The 21068-nt window shown below is 42.3% G+C and overlaps 1 protein-coding gene across 2 annotated transcripts in view; it reads left to right on the forward strand.

Moving 5' to 3' along the window:
• Positions 1 to 21068, forward strand: part of LOC140737329 (leucine-rich repeat and fibronectin type III domain-containing protein 1-like protein) — a 518600-nt gene that overhangs the window by 397343 nt on the left and 100189 nt on the right. For both annotated transcript variants that reach the window (XM_073063761.1, XM_073063760.1), the window contains one exon: positions 6577 to 7980. In XM_073063761.1, the coding sequence (XP_072919862.1) occupies positions 6593 to 7980 (1388 nt within the window). In that variant the 5' untranslated portion in view covers positions 6577 to 6592. The remainder of the gene's footprint in view (positions 1 to 6576; positions 7981 to 21068) is intronic.

The raw sequence follows: 21068 nt of genomic DNA on the forward strand, positions 1-21068 counted from the left end.
TGAGGTTAGAGGAGTGAGCTGCCACGCAAGTAGTGCATGTGCGCTCAATCTCAATGTTTAAGAGAAGTTTGGTTAGGTACATGAATGGTAGGGATATGGAGGGATAGGGTCCCAGTACAGGAGTAGGCAGTTTAAATGGTTTATCACAGAGTAGCTGTGCTGATGGGCTGGTTTCAGTGCTGTACTTTCCTGTGAATCTATGACTCTATGATCATTATCCCTGAGGCTTGACATGGTCCTTCTGCAGGAAACCCTGAAGCAGGTAGTCACAGTAGACCTTACAGTGGCTTAGGAAGACCAGATTGAGGAGGCATTTGCGTGTAAGAAAGCCAAGTTCCAAGAGTAGGTATAGCAGTGCCAGAGAAAGGGGTGGAAGGCACAATGCAAATCTATAGAGGTGGTCTGTGGAGGTTTTGATGGCTGCTTGCTCTGCAGAGCCTTCTCTCTCCAAGTCATGATGGGGGCTGCAAAGAGAAAAGCCATCAGGATTGTCACAGAGGCTGCTGAGCAAGCATCCAGCTAGCTACGGATCGAGAGGTGTGACCCGTGGACCAATGTGCTGCCAGCACCTGATCAACCCTGGCAGGCCTGGGCAAGTGGGTCTGATATTGAGGGACTTGAAATGAGTGCAAAGTTGGGGTGGCATGTGTCAGAGTGGGGGAGGTTGGTGTCTTGCAGTAGTGGTGTTCTTCAGGATGAGCTGTTCTTGTTCTTCATGTCATCATTTGCCTGTAACAGATCCATGTACTTCTATGTCCTTTCAGTGTTTAAATGCCTCTTCAATGTCGTGCTAGACTCCACACTCTTGGCAGTGATTTTCAAAGTTCAAAGTTCAAAGTAAATTTATTACCAAAGCACATATACGTCACCATATACAACTCCAGAATTCATTTTCTTGCAGGTACTCAACAAATCTATTGGATGTGAACCATAACAGAATCACTGAAAGACTACCCAACTAGAGTATTCAACCAGAGTCCGGAAGACAACAAACTGGGCAAATATAAAAAAGAATAAATAATAACAATAAATAGATAATCAATAAACATCAATAACATGAGATGAAGAATCCTTGAAAGTGAGCCCATTAGTTGTAGGAACAGTTTAATGATGGGGCAAGTGAAGTTGAGTGAAGTTATCCACTTTGGTTCAAGAACCTGATGGTTGAGGGGTAGTAACTGTTCCTGAACCTGGAGATGTGAGTCCTGAGGCTCCTGTACCTTCTTCCTGATGGCAGCAGAGAGAAGAGAGCACGGCCTGACTGGTGGGATCCCAGTTATCACCCAGTTTCTGTGTGTAAATCCCTCAGATCCTTCCTAAATCTCCTTCCTTTCACCTTTTGCCAATGTGCTGTTTATTTTCCTTTTCCTGGAAAGAGAATCTAATTATCTATCCCTTTCACCTCTCATCAAATTATCTACTTCTATCCAATCTCCCCTCGGTCTCCTCCACTCCAAGAGAAACGAAGCCCAGCCTGCCCAGTCTCTCCCCATTATGAAAGTCCTTCGGCCCTGGAAACATCCTGTGCTCTCCCTTGTGCAATCACACCCTTCCCATGGTGTGGGGATCAGAAATGCACTCAGTACTCCAGGCACAGCAGGTGACTATGTTCATCGTGTAGACGGCACATTGAACTCTTGACTTGGCCTTTGTGAATTGAGGATTGTTAGCAGGTGAGGCACGTGTTGCAGGTTACCCACTCCTGAACTCTTCTGTGGCACAGGATTTATATGGCTGACAGCAGGCAGACAATCTCTCAAGAGTATTGATAATGTCTGCCTTGTGGTTCGTGGTTGTCACCTTTTTAGAGGTTTGTGTCGATTCAGCACATCACCAACATCTTCGACAAACTACAGATGCACAGCGGCGAGTAGGCTGACTGGCTGCATCACGGCCTGGTATGTAAACACCAGTGCCCAGGAGTGGAAAGGCTACAGGAAGTGATAGATATCTCCATTTCATCACAGGAAAAGCCCTCCACACCACTGAGAAGATTCACATTAAACACTGCCACAAGAAAGTAGATACGTTATCAAAGACCCCCACCATCCAGGCCATACTCTCTTCTCACTACGACCATTAGTCAGGAGATACAGAAGCCTTAAGTCCCACACCACCAAGTTCATGAACAAATATTACCCTTCAGCCATCAAGCTCCTGAACCTATGTGGGTAACTTCACTCACCACAATGAGCCTCAGGTCCCACACCACCAGGTTCAGGAACAGTTATTACCCCACAACCATCAGGCTCCTGAACCAGTGTGGATAACTTCACTCACCACAATGAGCCTCAGGTCCCACACCACCAGGTTCAGGAACAGTTATTACCCCACAACCATCAGGCTCCTGAACCAGTGTGGATAACTTCACTCACCATAATGAGCCTTAGGACTCACACCACCAGGTTCAGGAACAGTTATTACCCCACAACCATCAGGCTCCTGAACCAGTGTGGATAACTTCACTCACCACAATGAGCCTCAGGTCCCACACCACCAGGTTCATGAACAGTTATTACCCCACAACCATCAGGCTCCTGAACCAGTGTGGATAACTTCACTCACCACAATGAGCCTCAGGTCCCACACCACCAGGTTCATGAACAGTTATTACCCCACAACCATCAGGCTCCTGAACCAGTGTGGATAACTTCGCTCACCACAACTCTGAACTGATTTATGACCTACAGGGACTCACTTTCAAGGACTTTACAACTTATGCTCTCAATATTTTTTTTCTTTATTTGCACAATTTGTCCTTCTTTTGCACATTGTTTGTCAGTCTTTGTTTATATATAGATTTTCAGAAATGTTATATTATTTCTTTATTGTCATTCAGTTATTTAATAAATCTCAGCGTAGTACATGGTCTCATATATTTACTTCCTTTCATTATGTGCTGAATGAGGGCAATCAAGCTCTTTGACCATGATTGTTCTTGGTGAATTTTTTACAGTAGTAGTTTACCATTGCCTTCTTCTGGGCAGTGTCTTTACAAGACGGGTGACCCCAGCCATTATCAATACTCTTCGGAGATTGTCTGCCTGGTGTCACTGGTCACATAACCATGAATTGTGATCTGCACCAGCTGCTCATACGACCATCCACCAGCAGATCCCACGACTTCACGTGACACTGATCGGTAGTGGGAGGATAAGCAGGTGCTACACCTTGCCCAGGGGTGATCTCCAGCCTAATGGAGGGAAGGAGTGCCTCACAGCTCCTTTGGTAGAGATATATCTCCACCATCACCCGATACTTTCATAATACATTTTAATTTGACATTAACATTGTGATGCCACAGATAGTGTTGTTGAGTGTACAAACTAAGCAATTATATACAAAGCGGGAAGGTCCTTTGAATATTCTCCCTGTTTCCTGGATTCAGATCTTGTGATTTGGCATCTTGGAATGGCATCATGATATGGCATCCTGGTATAAAGTCATGTTCGATCACACACAACACACAAAGAGATCATGTTTCAAATCCTGAAGGGCATCAAGCATCTTCTCTGGAGGGAAAGGGATGGACATCTCACATTGAATAAGTGTGGGAGTGTGGAGGGAAGATAGCTGGAATGCAGTAGAATGAGGGAATGAGGGTGGCATGTGATTCAAGAGATGGTAGACACTGGAGTCTGGAGTGGCAAGCAGTCCACTGGAAGCACTCATTGGGTCGAGCAGTGTCTGAGGAGCGGAGAAGGACCCATTGATGTTTCAGGGTGAAACCCTACATCTGGACTGAAATAATGGAGAGGGAAGAAGGCCAGTATAAAGAAGGGAAAGATGAGAGAAGCACCAGGGTGGTTATGGACTGAATAGGGGTCTAAAAGGACAGACTGGAGGTGCCAGGGAAGGGAACAGGGATGGAGCATGGAGATAGTGGAGATAGGAACCAGTTAAGGGAGGGATGATGGTCCGGAAAGGTGAACCAGTTGAATAGGTATACAGGTGAAGGGCAAACAGAACCAGGGGTGATCAGCATATGGAACCAGGTGAGGGAGTGGTCAGGAAAGGTGAACCATTTGAATAGGTATAAGAGTGATGAGCAGATGGAACCAGGTGAGGGAGATAAATGAGTTTGGACAATGAGTTTGCCCTCAAACATTGACTGTACATTCATTTTCATAGATGCTGCCTGACCTGCTGAGTTCTTCCAACATTTTGTTTGTGTTTCTTTGGATTTCCAGCATCTGCAGAATCTCTTGTGTTTATGTTTTGTGCGTGTTGTCAAGATTTTTGACATTTGCAGAATCTCTCATATTTAACATCACAATTAATGTGTGATGTATCTGATATTCCCCTTTGCTCTTGCCCAAATGACTCCTCTTAAAAAACATTTGTGGGATCTTGTGTTAAGCTCTGATGACTTAAAGACCAGTAGGAATTAATCTTGAGATGTGAGCCATTACAGGGGTGACTGTGTTTGCTACTGAGTCCATGGAGTCGTGCAGTATCCCTGAAGGAAACAGAAAGCAGGACGACTGTAAATTAAACTCTGGTTAACCTATATGGTGAATAACTATTTCAAACTAGTTTTTAATTAGTCAAAGGAGAAATGACACCGTGAGTCCTGTTTGTGAAACCCAATCTCCAGTGACTCCATTGAGGGTTGAGATATGTGAGAATTCGAGCGCTGGAGCTGGGCAGCATCCCACATGTGGAACGGACCGCTGGTCGAAGAATGACAATGTCATACAACCATAAGGCACAGGAGCAGAATTAGGCTATTCGGTCCATTAAGTCTGCTCCACCACTCCATTATGGCTAATTTATTGTCCTTTTTACATCCATTCCGCTGTCTTTCCTCTGGAACTTTTGATGCCTTACTAATCAAGAACCTACCAACCTCTTCTTTAGCATTCCTGTTGACCTAGCCTCACAGCGATCTGTGACAAGGGATTACACAGATTCATCAGCCTCTGGCTAGAGAAATTCCTCCAGATTTCTCTTCTGAAGGGATGTCCTTCCATTCTGAAGCTATGCCCTCTGGTCCGAGACTAGCCCACTATAGGAAACATCCTCTCCACAGCCACTTTATCTGAGATTTTCAATATTCAATAGGTTTCAATGAGATCCCCCATTTCAATTAATCACAGGCTAAAAGCCATCAAATGGTGTGTATTGAATATTTCAGTTATATTTGAGTAATCTTGTGTATGTGTGTATATATATATAGAGAGAGAGATAGATAAATAGATAGATATTTAATCAACCTATATATAGGGATTGCATTCATCGTCATGGTACCATGTGATACATGCACACCACGCTAAAAGCAAACTTGAAATTAGACCTGCATTCCAGACTCATGAGTCTTCCTTTGAATTACTTTAATGTTTTGAAATTACAAAACGTGACATGCAACAATGCTCATGCATTAACTCTTTCATTCCTCGGATCATTCTTATGAACTTCCTCTGGACCCTCTTCAATGCCAGCACATCCTTTCTTAGATAAGGGCCCAAAATTGCTCACAATACTCCAAGCTCGGTCTGACCAATGCCTTATAAACCTTTAGCATTGCATCCTTGTTTTTGTATTCAAAGGAACAATATGTCCAAGGAGCTATGCCCAGCATCTGCCGGAAGAATGCAGATAAACTGGAAATTGTGGGATTTAAGAGTATAAGTACAGGAATCTGAGATCCAGAGGGACTTGGAAGGCCTTGTGCAGAACACCCTGAAGGTTAACTTGCAGGTTGAGTCAGTGGTGAGGAAGGCAAATGTGATGTTAGCATTCATTTCAAGAGGTCTAGAATACAAGATTAAGGATGTGATGCTGAGGCTTTATAAGGCACTGGTGAGGCCTCACCTTGAGTATTGTGAATAGTTTTGGGCCCCTCATCTTAGAGAAGATGTGTTGGCATTGGAGAGGGTCCAGAGGAGGTTCACAAGGATGCCAGGAATTAAATGGTTATCATACGAGGAACGTTTGATGGCTCTGGGTCTGCACCCGCTGGAATTCAAAAGGATGAGGAAGGATCTCATTGAAACCTTTCGAATGTTGACAGGCCTAGACAAAGTAAATGTGGAAAGGATGTTTCCCATGGTGGAAGAGTTTAGGACAAGAGGACACAGCCTCAGGAGAGGGGGCACCCTTTTAAAAGAGAGATACAGAGAAATTTCTTTAGCCAAAGAGTGGTAAATTTGTGAAATTCGCTACCACATACAGCTGTGGGGTCCTGGTCATTGGGTGTATTTAAGGCAGAGATTGATAGGTTCTTGATTGGACATGGCATCAAAGATAATGGGATGAAGTCAGGGAACTGGGTTTGAGGAGGAGATTAAAAAAGAATCAGCCATGATTGAATGGCGGAGCAGACTCGATGCGCCAGATGGCCTAATTCTGCTCCTATGTCTTATGGTCTTATGGGTCATTGGAGCTGTAAAGAGTTATGATGCTGCACTGCCTTTAACTTTCTGCAAGCACTTTTATTTGTTTAAACCATAACATATACTGTAAGTAGGAGAAGGAATAGATCACTCAGCCCATTGAGTGTTTTGATCATGGCTGATTCTCCCCATAACCTTTGATGTCTTTACTAATCAAGTTTCTAATTCTCTCTCTGTCCAGCTCGCTGGTCTGACTGATGATGGAGCGGTTCCTCTTCTCCCTGCTGGTGCTCAGCCTGGCCGTGAAGGCCCAACTTTGCCCGAAGCGCTGCATCTGCCAGAACCTCTCGCCTTCCCTCGCCATCCTCTGTGCCAAAACCGGGCTGCTCTTCGTGCCGCCGTTAATCGACCGGAGGACGGTGGAGCTGCGGCTGACCGATAACTTCATCACCACGGTGAGGAAGAAAGACTTTGCCAACATGACCAGCCTGGTGCACCTGACCTTGTCCAGGAACACCATCAGCCAGATCATGCCTCACACATTTGCAGACCTAAGAGTTCTCCGTGCCCTACATCTGGACAGCAACAGGCTGACCACGGTCAGACCCGAGCATTTCAACGGTCTAGTAAACCTCCGACATCTCATCCTCAGCAACAATCAGTTGCATTATATTTCTGCCAACTCCTTTGATGACTTTGTTACGTCTCTTGAAGATCTGGATCTCTCCTACAACAACTTGCAGAATTTGCCCTGGGAAACTATTGGGAAAATGACAAACGTCAACACTCTTAGCTTAGACCATAACCTGATTGACTTTGTCCCAGAAGGAACGTTTTCCAATCTCCATAAGCTGGCCCGACTGGACATGACATCCAATAAACTTCACAAGTTGCCCCCCGACCCCTTGTTTCTCCGGGTCCAAATGTTTGCGAAGACAAAGGGCTCTCCACTCTCGTCTCTTGTTCTCAGCTTCGGTGGGAACCCACTCCACTGTAACTGCGAACTGCTCTGGCTGAGACGCCTTACCCGAGAGGATGACCTGGAGACTTGCGCCTCGCCACAGCATCTAATGGGCAAATACTTCTGGTTCATTCCCGAGGAGGAATTCACCTGCGATCCCCCGCTGATCACTCGACATAGCTCCAAGATCTTTGTCATGGAGGGCCAGAGGGCCATCCTGAAATGCAAGGCGATCGGGGACCCTGATCCGTCCATTCACTGGACCTCACCAGAAGGGCGTCTTATCTCCAATTCAAGTCGAGCCACCACCTATGAGAATGGTACACTGGAGATCCTGATCACCACACCTAAGGACACGGGGACATTCACCTGCTTTGCTTCTAATGCTGCTGGAGATGCTATGGTCGAGGTGGAGCTGATTGTGAATCCTCTCCCCCATTTTGCTAATAGCACTAATAACATCAAAGAACCAGATCCTGGTTTGTCGGACATCACCACCTCTGCCAAGTCTGGTTCTCCTCCTGCTGGAAATGAGACAAAGGCTCCACAGGACAAGAAGGTCACAGCAACTGACCTGACCTCCTCTTCAGTCCAAATCCGTTGGCCGTCTCAACGTCACGTGCCCGGCATCCGTATGTACCAAGTCCAGTACAACAGCTCTTCCGATGATGTCCTCGTATACAGGTAACTCGACACTGACCACTGTTCTTGTGCCCAGAAAGGAATCACATTTGAACATTTAAAGTAATACAAGAGAATTGTTGTGAGGGGTTGTGACCTTGAAACGTAACGTATAAACTTGTGTAAAGCATCTGGAGCATGTGAACTCTTCTCTGACTGTGGGAACGTGAATGGCCACTAACATTTAAACCAGCTAGATTTAATTAATATGATTTTTATAACTTATGACTCCTTTTACATTCCCGCCATACAGCCAGTGAGAGGTATTTCATACACTTAATATCAATGGCAGGACTTCAAGATTCAGAATTGTTTCATGTCAATTCCTGAACACAAATGTAAAATAGAACAAGATAATTGTTACTTTGGAACCGATGCAGCACATCAAAATACAATAAAAGACAACAATAAATATACACAAGAAATATAAATACATAGGATAACTAATGTACATAAGTGGGATTGTTATGTCGCTAAAGTGGTGCTCGGCTCAGGAATTTCTGTACATTAGGTGGCTCTGACAGGAAATGATAAAGTAGTGGAGGGGTGGGTTAGTTATCCTTACTGCTTCGGGAAAGCAACTGTTTTGGAGTCTGGTAATCCTGGTGTGGATGCTACAAAAACTCCTCCCTGATGGGAGCAACACACACAAAATACTGGGGGAGCTCAGCAGGCCCGGTAGCATCTATGGAAAAGAGTACAGATGGTGTTTCGGGCTGAGACCCTTCATCAGGACTGGAGAGGGGTAGAGTTAAAAGGTGGGGAGAGGGCAGTGACGTTATCATGACTAGGAAGAAGGTTCTTGGGAAACTGAAGGGTCTGAAGGTAGATAAGTCACCTGGACCAGATGGGGTACACCATGGGGATCTGAAAGAGGTGACTGAAGAGATTGCGAAGGCATTAGTAACGAGCTTTCTAGATACCCTCCTCCACTTTTTAACTCTACCTTTGACTTGCTGAGTTCCTTCCAGCATTTTGTGCGTGTTGCTCGGATCTCCAGCATCGGCAGATTTTCTCTTGTTTGCGATTGGTCCTCTCTGATAGGAGTGGGACAACCAGTTCATCAGCAGGGTGGGTGGTACCCTTTATGATATTGCTGGGCCTTGTTCTAGCACCTTCCTGTATTTATGTCCTTGATGACAGTAGGCTAGTGTCAGTGAGGCGTTGGGCAGTTTTGACCACCCATTGTAGAGCCTTCCTGTCCACTGCAATGGAGTTCCCGTGCCAGGCCGTGATGCAGGTTGTCAAGATGCTCTCCATTGCACATCTGCAGAATGCAGTGATTATTGCTGTGCATTGTCCAGCTCTCTTCAGCCTCCTCAGAAAGTAGAGGCATTGATGGTGAAAGCATGTAGACTTTTCCCCAGAGAGAAGGTATTAAAAACAAGATGATATAGGTTTAAGATCAGAGGCAAGAGATTTTAAAGGGACATTCGAGGCTGTTTCTTCACATAAAGAATGGTGCATATTTGGACTGAGCTGCTTGGATTAACAGTTGAGACAGGCACATCAGCAACATTTACCTGATAAGTGCATGGAGACGAAAGGGCCGGAGATGAATGAGCTTTCCTGCTTGTGTAGGGTGTGTTCTGGGACAATGAATAGTTGCGTAAGGCGTCCATTTGCAGGAGTTTGAAACTGCTCGCAGTTTAGGATGAGACTGGCAAGTGAGATACGAGCTGTTATCGGTTCAGGGGCTCCACTTGGTGCAGTCCGATAGAAAGTTAACTTTCAGTATTTCTTGGAGCTTAAGTTCAAAGTACATTTATTATCAAAGTATCCATATTCTAGACAATCTTGAGATTTGTCTCCTTACAGGCAGCCACAAAACAAAGAAACCCAGTGTAACCCTGCTGCACGGGGGCATTGCAGGCTTTGAAGTTGGTGTGCAATGTGGCCACGGATGATTGTCTTGGATGTTTCTCTTGTGATTGCTAGACCCCATTGGCTATTGATAACGTAAGATGCCGCAGACCCATCTCCCTTGATTGGTGTGGTGACAGACAACGAGGCAGTTGCAGCGAGGGCCCCCATGCTAGTCTGCTACTGCAGGCAACGCCAGAGGCCGTGTATCACACTACCGAGAACTGTACCATCAATACAAACGCCAAAGAGCAAAACGCCATATTACAGCAACATTTAGTGGGAGGTTGGAGGATTGGGAAGCTTTTAAATACCAAACGAAGACAACTAAAAGAAGGTAAAGACAGAATACAAAAGTAAGCTAGCCAATAATGTTAAAGAGGATAACGAAAGTCTCTTCAGATACATAATGTGAAAAACAGAGACGAGAGTGGATATTGGACTGCTGGAAAATGATGCTGCAGAGGTAGTAATGGGGGAACAAGGAAATGGTGGATGAACTGAATAAGCATTTTGGATCAGCCTTCACTGTGGAAGTCACTGTAGAAGTATGGTGGAAGTTCCATGTGTCAGGGGCATGATGTCTGTGAAGTTGTCATTACTAGAAGGTTCTTGGGAAACTGAAAGGTCTGAAGGTAGATAAGTCACCCACACCTGATGGTGTACATCATGGGGTTCCTAAAGAGGTGTTTGAAGAGATTGTAGAGGCATTAATAATGATCTTTCAAGAATCACTAGATTCAGGAATGGTTCTGGAAGACTGGAAAATTGCAAATGTCACTCCACTCTTTAAGAAGGGAGAGAGGTAGAAAAAAGAAAATTGTAGGTCAATTAGTCTGACCTCTGTGGTTAGGAAGATGTTGCAGTCAGTTATTTCAGGGTATTTGGAAGTACATGATAAAATAGGCTGTAGTCAGCATGATTTCCTTAAGGGAAAATCTTGCCTGACAAATCTGTTTGATTTCTTTGAAGAAATAGCAAGCAATAGACAAAGCAAATCAGTTGATGTTATGTACTTGAATTTTCAGAAAGCCTTTGACAAGTTGCTACTCATGAGACTGCTAACAAAGTTATGTGTTACAGGAATGATTCTAGCATGGATAAAGTAGTGGCTGATTGGCAGGAGGCAAAGAGTAAAATAAAGGGAGCCTTTTCTGGTTAGCTACCGGTGACTAGTGTGCTCCACGGTGGTCTGTGTTGGGGCTGATTCTTTTTATATCATATGTCAATGATTTGGATGACAGAATTGATGGTTTTGTTGAAAAGTTTTCAGACAATATGAAGATATGTGGAGGGTAAGGTAGCTTTGAGACTACAGAAGAGGCAAATTAGGAGGATGGGCAAAGCAGTGGCAGATGGAATACTGTGTCAGGAAGTATATTGTCATGAACTTTGGTAGAAGAAATGGAAGAGTTTACTATTTTCTAAGTGGAGAGAAAATACATAAATCTGAGGCACAAAGGGATTCAGAGTCCTTCTGCAGGATTCCCTAAAGATTAATTTCCTTTTTCTTTTTCAATATTTTTATTAATTTCTTACATAAAAGAATACAGAATACAGTAAGATATATAATATATCCTAGCAGGGAGGTTTGCTAGGGCTACAGGGCAGACTTTAAACTAGTAAGATGGGGGGGCGGAAATCAATTTGAGGAAACTATGGGAGAGGAGGTTAGTTCACCAGTAGAGCAAGTAAGTACACAGTGTGTGAGGGAGGAAAGGCAGGTGATGGAGAAGGGATGCGCTCAGCCTGAAGATGTAGGGGAGAAGAAAGAAAAGGATAATAAATTTGAATGCATTGCTAGGGATGAAAAGAGAGGAGGAGGTGGAGAGTATCTTAAACGTATCTATTTTAATGCTAGGAGCATTGTAAGAAAGGTGGATGAGCTTAAAGCGTGGATTGATACCTGGAATTATGATGTTGTAGCTATTAGTGAAACATGGTTGCAGGAAGTGTGTGATTGGCAACTAAATATTCCTGGATTTAGTTGCTTCAGGTGTGATAGAGTAGGAGGGGCCAGAGGAGGAGGTGTTGCATTGCTTGTCCGAGAAAATCTTATGGCGGTGCTTTGGAAGGATAGATTAGAGAGCTCCTCTAAGGAGGCTATTTGGGTGGAATTGAGGAATGGGAAAGGTGTAGTAACACTGATAGGAGTGTATTATAGGCCACCTAATGGGGAGCGTGAGTTGGAAGAGCAAATGTGTAAGGAGATAGCAGATATTTGTAGTAAACACAAGGTGGTGATTGTGGGAGATTTTAATTTTCCACACATAGATTGGGAAGCTCATTCTGTAAAAGGGCTGGATGGTTTAGAGTTTGTGAAATGTGTGCAGGATAGTTTTTTGCAACAATACATAGAAGTACCGACTAGAGATGGGGCAGTGTTGGATCTCCTGTTAGGGAATGCGATAGGTCAGCTGACAGATATGTTGGGGAGCATGTGTTGGGGAGCATTTCGGGTCCAGTGATCACAATAGCATTAGCTTCAATATAATTATGGAGAAGGACAGGACTGGACCTAGAGTTGAGATTTTTGATTGGAGAAAGGCTAACTTTGAGGAGATGTGCAGGGATTTAGAGAAAGTGGATTGGGTCAAGTTGTTTTGTGGGAAGGATGTAATAGAGAAATGGAGGTCATTTAAGGGTGAAATTATGAGGGTACAGAATCTTTATGTTCCTGTTCGGTTGAAAGGAAAGGTTAAAGGTTTGAAAGCGCCATGGTTTTCAAGGGATATTAGAAACTTGGTTCGAAAAAAGAGGGATGTCTACAATAGATATAGGCAGCATGGAGTAAAGGAATTGCTCGAGGAATATAAAGAATGTAAAAGGAAACTTAAGAAAGAGATTAGAAAAGCTAAAAGAAGTTACGAGTTTGGTTTGGCAAATAAGGTGGAAGTAAATCCAAAAGGCTTCTACAGTTATATTAAAAGCAAGAGGATAGTGAGGGATAAAATTGGTCCCTTAGAGAATCAGGGTGGTCAGCTATGTGTGGAGCCGAGGGAGATGGGAGAGATTTTGAACGATTTCTTCTCTTCGGTATTCACTAAGGAGAAGGATATTGAATGGTGTAAGGTGTGGGAAATAAGTAAGGAAGTTATGGGACCTATGACAATTAAAGAGGTGGAAGTACTGGCGCTTTTAAGAAATTTAAAAGTGGATAAATCTCTGGGTCCTGACAGGATATTCCCCAGGACCTTGAGTGAAGTTTGTGTAGAGATAGCAGGAGCTCTGACGGAGATCTTTCAGATGTCATTAGAAATGGGGATTGTGCCGGAGGATTGGCGTATTGCTCATGTGGTTCCATTGTTTAAAAAGGGTTCTAGAAGTAAGCCTGGCAATTATAGACCTGTCAGTTTGACATCAGTGGTGGGTAAATTAATAGAAAGTATTCTTAGAGATAGTATTTTTAATTATCTGGATAGACAGGATCTGATTAGGAGTAGCCAGCATGGATTTGTGCGTGGAAGGTCATGTTTGACAAACCTTATTGAATTTTTTGAAGTAGTTACGAGGAATGTTGACGAGGGTAAGGCAGTGGATGTAGTCTATATGGACTTCAGCAAGGCCTTTGACAAAGTTCCACATGGAAGGTTAGTTAAGAAGGTTCAGTTGTTAGGTATTAATGCTGGAGTAATAAAATGGATTCAACAGTGGCTAGATGGGAGATGCCAGAGAGTAGTGGTGGATAATTGTTTATTGGGATGGAGGCCGGTGACTAGCGGGGTGCCTCAGGGATCTGTTTTGGGCCCAATGTTGTTTGTAATATACATAAATGATCTGGATGATGGGGTGGTAAATTGGATTAGTAAGTATGCCGATGATACTAAGGTAGGAGGTGTTGTGGATAATGAGGTGGGTTTTCAAAGCTTGCAGGGAGATTTATGCCGGTTAGAAGAATGGGCTGAACGTTGGCAGATGGAGTTTAATGCTGAGAAGTGTGAGGTTCTACATTTTGGCAGGAATAATCCAAATAGAACATACAGGGTAAAAGGTAGGGCATTGAGGAATGCAGTGGAACAGAGAGATCTAGGAATAACAGTGCATAGTTCCCTGAAGGTAGAGTCTCATGTAGATAGGGTGGTGAAGAAGGCTTTTGGAACGCTGGCCTTTATAAATCAGAGCATTGAGTACAGAAGTTGGATGTAATGTTAAAATTGTACAAGGCATTGGTAAAGCCAAATTTGGAATATTGTGTACAGTTCTGGTCACCGAATTATAGGAAAGATATCAATAAATTAGAGAGAGTGCAGAGACGATTTACTAGGATGTTGCCTGGGTTTCAGCACTTAAGTTACAGAGAAAGGTTGAACAAGTTAGGTCTCTATTCATTGGAGCGTAGAAGGTTGAGGGGGGATTTGATCGAGGTATTTAAAATGTTGAGAGGAATAGATAAAGTTGACGTGAATAGGCTGTTTCCATTGAGAGTAGGGGAGATTCAAACGAGAGGACATGATTTGAGAGTTAGGGGGCAAAAGTTTAAGGGAAACACGAGGGGGTATTTCTTTACTCAGAGAGTGATAGCTGTGTGGAATGAGCTTCCTGTAGAAGTAGTAGAGGCCAGTTCAGTTGTGTCATTTAAGGTAAAATTGGATAGGTATATGGACAGGAAAGGAGTGGAGGGTTATGGGCTGAGTGCGGGTAGGTGGGACTAGGTGAGATTAAGAGTTCGGCATGGACTAGGAGGGCTGGAATGGCCTGTTTCCGTGCTGTGATTGTTATATGGTTATGTGGTTATATCGATTACAATATATTTAAATCACAGATGAAGTGTAATTACCCCTATCCATATAAATTAAATTTAAACATAAAATGGAAAAGAAATAATCTTATTATACAAAAAATCTAAACCCACTATCAGAAAAAAAATAGCTGTTTGGTTAAAAGAAAAGAAAAGGAAAAAATCTTTAACATATAGTAAAACATGTTATTAGCCAACATCTGTGCCTAACAGCAAATCAAAGATTTTGAAAGTGATTTAAAAAGGTTCCCGCAATGTTAAAAAATCTTGTCTAGGTTCAGAAATTGAACAGTGAATCTTCTCTAAATTTAAGCATGACATAACATCGTGTAACCAATGAGTATGAGTAGGCGGAGTGGCATCCTTCCACTTAAGCAACAATGTCCTCCTGGCTATAAGAGAAATAAAAGCCAAAATATGCAAATCATGTGTCTCCAAAATAATATAATTTCCTCCAACAATACCAAATAAGGCAGTCAAAGGATTAGGTTTAAAATTTACTTTAAAAAGCACCGAAAAAGTTTGAAATACTTCCTTCCAATATTTTTCAAGACTCAGACAAGTCCAAAACACATGGATTAGTGATGCTTCTCCGTTATTACATCTATCACAATAGGGAGATATATCAGAATAAAAACGAGACAGCTTATCTTTAGACATATGGGCTCTATGAACCACTTTAAATTGTAGAAGGAAATGATGGGCACATAATAATGAGGTGATAACCAATTTAAAAATTTCATTCCGAGTGTCCTCAGAAACTGAAATCTGTAAATCTTGTTCCCAAAGATTTTTAATTTTATCTAAAGGAATATTTCTCATTTCCAACAACATACCATAAATATTAGATATAGATGCATTATGGAAGGGTTTCAAATTAAAAATTATATCAAGTAAATTCTTATCTGGACTTTTAGGAAATGTATGTACTGGAGAACGCAAAAATCTCTAATTTGTGAATATCGAAAAAAGTGGGTTTTGGGTAGGCTATACTAAGCTGATAGTTGTTCAAATGAAGAGAGACTATCTCCAACAAACAAATCCTGAAAACATTTAATACCCAATCTATTCCACTCTTTAAAAACTACATCAGTCACAGAAGGTTTAAAAAAAGTGAGAAAAATGGGACTTGAAAGTGAAAAATTCAATAAACCAAAATATTTTCTAAATTGTATCCAAATCCTCAAAGTGTGTTTAACTACAAAATTACCAGTTATATTACTTAAAAATAAAGGAATTGAGGATCTGACAAGAGAAATGATAGAAAATGTATTAACAGAGTTAGCTTCTAAAGCAGGGGTGTCAAACTCATTTTAGGTCACGGGCCGGATTGAGCAAATTGCAGCTTCATGCGGGCCGGATCAGTCGGACGCGTGCGAACGCAGCTTTCGTTGCCTCCATTTTTTCAGCCTGCTCTGATGTGTCTCAGTCTCTGCTATAACTACAAAGTGTTTCACTTTACAAATTCCGTTTCTTATGAAGAAGACTGCCGAACAAGACTGCCGAATAAACACTAAAAACCCTGAAAACCTGGTACCTGAATAAATTCAGCATTAGCCATATCATATGCCATAGGCGCTTCGATTACTGGGGCCAGCTTTAATAGTAATTAGATATTATCTCGCGGGCCAAAGATAATTCCACCGCGGGCCGGATTTGGCCCGTGGGCCTTGAGTTTGACATATATGTTCTAAAGAAACCCAGACCGGACAGTCCTCTTGATTAATATAATATAACCAAAACATAAGATTCCATATATTGACTGCCCAGTAATAAAACCTAAAATCGGGTAAGGCTAAACCTCCATCCTTTTTAGCTTTTCAAAGATGAACTCCATTTAATCGAGAAATTTTATTATTCCGTATACAAGAAGATATAATAGAATCCAAAGAATCAAAAAAGGATTTAGGAATACAAACAGGTATGGCCTGAAATAAATATAAGAATTTAGGCAAAATATTCATTTTAATAGAATTGATTTGGCCAATCAATGATAAAGAGAGGAGTGACCAACTTAAGAGTGCCTTCTTAACATAATTCAGAAGTGTAAAAATATTTTCTTTAAAAAGCAATTTATAATTCCTAGCAATTATTACGCCCAAATAAATAAATTGATTTCTTACAATTTTAAAAGGAAGGTTAGTATTAGCTAATACCAGATTATTCAAAGGAAAATGTTCACTCTTAAGAAAGTTGAGTTTATATCTTGAAAACTGACTAAAGCAGGAGAGTAAAGAAAGAAGAGAAGGTAAAGAAGGCTCCACATTAGAAATGTAAAGCAAAAGGTCATCAGCATAAAGCAAAACTTTGTGGGTAATATCCCTCCTTAAAATACCAGTGATATCATTAGATTCCTGGACAGCAATAGCTAAAGGTTCTAAAACCAAATCAAAAAGCAAAGGACTCAAAGGACAACCTTGTCTAGTTTCACGATGAAGTTTAGATGGTTTAGAGTACTGAGAGTTAGTAAGAACCTGAGCGGAGGGCGATAAATAAAATAATTTTATCCATTGAATAAAATCGGGTCCAAAGTTAAATTTTTCTAAAGTTTTAAATGGATAATTCAATTCAACCTGATCAAAAGCTTTCTCAGCATCTAAGGATATCACACATTCTGAAATCTCTTTAGAAGGAGAATAAATAACATTCAATAAACTATGAATATTAAAGTGGGAGTATCGATTTTTGATAAATCCAGTCTGATTATCAGAGATAATAGATGACAAAATATTTTCAATCCTACAAGCCAAAAGTTTAGATAAAATTTTAGTATCAACATTAAGTAAGGAAATAGGTCTATAGGAATAGCATTCAATTGGCTTCATAAAAAGATTGTGGCAACTTACCTAATTTAAAAGAATTGGAAAGGACTGAATATAAATGAGCTATAAGCAAAGAGAAAAAAGCCTTATAAAACTCTCCAGAAAATCCATCAGGACCCAGTGCCTTCCCGAAGTGCAAAGAGAGAACAACCTCGGCACTTTCCTCATAAGAGATAGGTTGATCCAACAATTTTCGAATATCATCAGAAAGTGTAGGAATGTTAATCGATCTAAAAATTATTCATTAGAGTATTAACTTCAGGAGGATCAGAACTATAAATTTTAGAGTAAAATTCTCTAAAAGCATCATTTATTTATAAATGATCAGATGTTTTATCACCTTTAGCTTTACAAATTTCTTTAATTTGACGTTTAACTATAAAGGTCTTTAATTGGTTAGCTAATAGTTTACCCGTTTTATTTCCATGAACATAAAACTGATCTTTATCTTTTAAAAGTTCCATTTCAATTGGATAAGTTAAGAGCAGATCGTATTTAGTTTTAATTTCAACACATCTTTTATATAAAACCGGATCTGGAAACAAAGCATATTCTTGGTCTAATTGTTTCCGATTGAGTCCTCAATTTCCAGAGTCTAGTCTGACACCAACCTACACCCACACACGCGCGCGCGCACACACACACACACACACACTCACACACACACACACACACGCACACACACACACACACACACACACACACACACTCACACACACACACACACACACACACGCACGCACACACACACACACACACTCACACACACACTCACACACACACACACACTCACACACACACACACGCACACACACACGCACTCACACACGCACGCACGCACACACGCACGCACACACGCACGCACACACGCACACACACACACACACACACACACACACACACGCACACGCACGCACACACACACACACACACTCACACACACACACACACACACACACACGCACACACACACACACACACACACTCACACACACACTCACACACACACACACACTCACACACACACACACACGCACACACACACGCACTCACGCACGCACGCACGCACACACGCACGCACACACGCACACACACACGCACACACACACACACACACACACACACACACACACACACACACACACACACACACACACACACACACACACACACCATTCCCTTTGCAATTCTTGCTCATTTATTTCTCAATTCCTACAAAAACATTGTTTACATTTACATTTTTAAATCATTTATTATTATATTGTAATTTGCCCTTTACTGTGCCTATTGTCTTGTTTATTAATTATTGTACTGTCTTGCACTGTTTTGTGCACTTTATGTAGTCCTGTGTAGGTCTGAATTCTAATGTAGTTTTTTGTTGTTTCATGTAGCACCATGATCCTGGAGGAACATTGTTTCATTTTTACTGTGTACTGTACCAGCAGTTATGGTTGAAATGACCATAAAAAGTGCCCTGACTTGGTGAAGAAGGCAAATGCAAAGTTAGTGTTCATTTCAAGAGGACTAGAATATAACAGCAAGGATGTAATGTTGAGACTTTATGAAGCACTGGTGAGGCCTCACTTGAAGTATCGTGAGCAGGTTTGGGTCTCTTGTCTTGGAAAATATGTACTGAAACTGGAGATTGTTCCAAAGAAGTTCACAAAAACAATTTCAAGATTGAAAGGCTTGTCATATGAAGAGTGTTTTATGGCTCAGGACAGATGCACTGGAGTTTAGAAGAATGAGGGGTGACCTAATTGAAACCTATCAAAAGGTGAAAGGCTTTTATAGAGTGGATGTGGAGAGGATGTTTTCTTTGGTGGGGGTGTCTAAGACCAGAGAGCACAGCCTCGGGATATATGGGTATCCCTTAAGGACAGTGATGAGGAGGAATTTCTTTAGCCAGAGAGAGGTGAATCTGTGAAATTTGTTGCCACAGTCAGCTGTGGAGGCCAAGTCTTTGAGGCAGAGGTTGATAGATTCTTGATTGGATGCGGGGAGAAGGCAGGAGATTTGAGCTGAGAGGGAAAATGGATCAGCCATGATGAAATGGCAGAGCTGACTCAGTGGGCCAATTGGCCTAATTCTACTCCTATATCTTATGGTATTTTGGACTAATTTGTGGGACTCGGGCTATGTATGTATATATATTTTGTGTGACTATGTTTTTTGCTCACTATTTTGAATGTGCTGTGTGTGTTTTGCACCTTGGTTCCAGAGGAGCGCTGATTCATTCAGCTGTATTCATGCGTGATTGAATGATAATTAACTTGAATTTGAATTTCAATTTGATTTGAATAAAGACCATCAAACACCCAATATGCAGGGGTGAAAAAAAAATAAATTGTGCAAACAACAGAAGCAAGCAAACAACTGGGAGTGAGTTCCGTGGCAGCCATTAGTTTGTCTAAGGCTGGAATGACACAGGAACAGAGAGTACAGTACAGTACAATGCAAAGTTACAGGGGGTCTGGGTCAGTGGGTTGGGTTCAATGCCTGCCTTTGGGCAAGTGACTAAGGGGATCAATGAACAGAGGCTTGACTTCTTCCCTCTGAGGGGTGAGGAAAGAAGAGGATAAAGAAGCACCCTCATCACACCCAAGCATCTTCTCAGGTAGGGTTAGTTGTTTATTTTATTCAGTGGTACAGTGAGGAATAGGCCCAACGAACATCTCACCATCCAGCAACCACCCCACCCCCCCACCAATTTAACCCTAGCCGAATTACAGGACAATTTACAATGACCAATTAACGTATTTGGACTGTGGGAGGACACTCATGCAATCACGGGGAGAACGTACAAGCTCCTTTCAGGCTGTGGTGGGAAATTGAACTCAGGTTGCTGATACTGCAAAGCGTTGTGCTAACCGCTACACTACCGTGCCATTCCACAGTCAGTGGGATCTGGCAGCAGGTCCATTGCCCTAGGGACTGAGGGTGAGAAATGTGAGGCCAACCAAACAAAGAAGCAGGCAAAGAGTTGCCAGCAGAAATGGTAGGTAGGGACCTGGAAAAATAGTGGCATGGAGTAGATGGGCCTTAGGGCCTTTTTCTGTTCTGTAGTGCTCTGTGACTCTCAACCTGATCTGGTCAACAGCAACAAACCTTCTCTGTCCTATAGGACACTCTACATCACTAATGGGATCACATCCTGCAGTTCACTATTTTGGCTCGTGTAGTTCATAAATAAAAGCATCCTACACTGCCTGCAAAGCCTGCCCTACCAACAGACTGATCCCGAGGGGATTTGATATTGGGAGAGGCAGAAAACCCTTGTGAGATGTTTGGGTCACATTCTGTGTGCTAACACACAGATCAACAGGCTGTCTCATTCCATTCCCAGCACTGCAGGTGGGCAACTCACCACTGTCTCATCAAGTTCCACAACGCCGACAAGCTCTGAGATCACAGAACATTCATAAATGGATGTTCAAAGTTCAAAGTACATTTATTATCCAACTATTTATACATTATGCAACCTTGAGATTTGTCTCCTTGAAGGCAGCCACAAGACAAAAGCAGACATCCCACCTCTCCCACAAGTGCCAGGAGTCTCCTGCATATCGATAGCGGCACCCTGACGCCCACAAATGATATACAATATCCCGGAAATTGATTTTTTTGAGAGGGAGAGGAAGCATCCTGATTGGTCTCTCTTCGTGCTA

The sequence above is a fragment of the Hemitrygon akajei genome, chromosome 12, assembly GCF_048418815.1.
Source record: "Hemitrygon akajei chromosome 12, sHemAka1.3, whole genome shotgun sequence".
NCBI classification, from domain to species: domain Eukaryota; kingdom Metazoa; phylum Chordata; class Chondrichthyes; order Myliobatiformes; family Dasyatidae; genus Hemitrygon; species Hemitrygon akajei.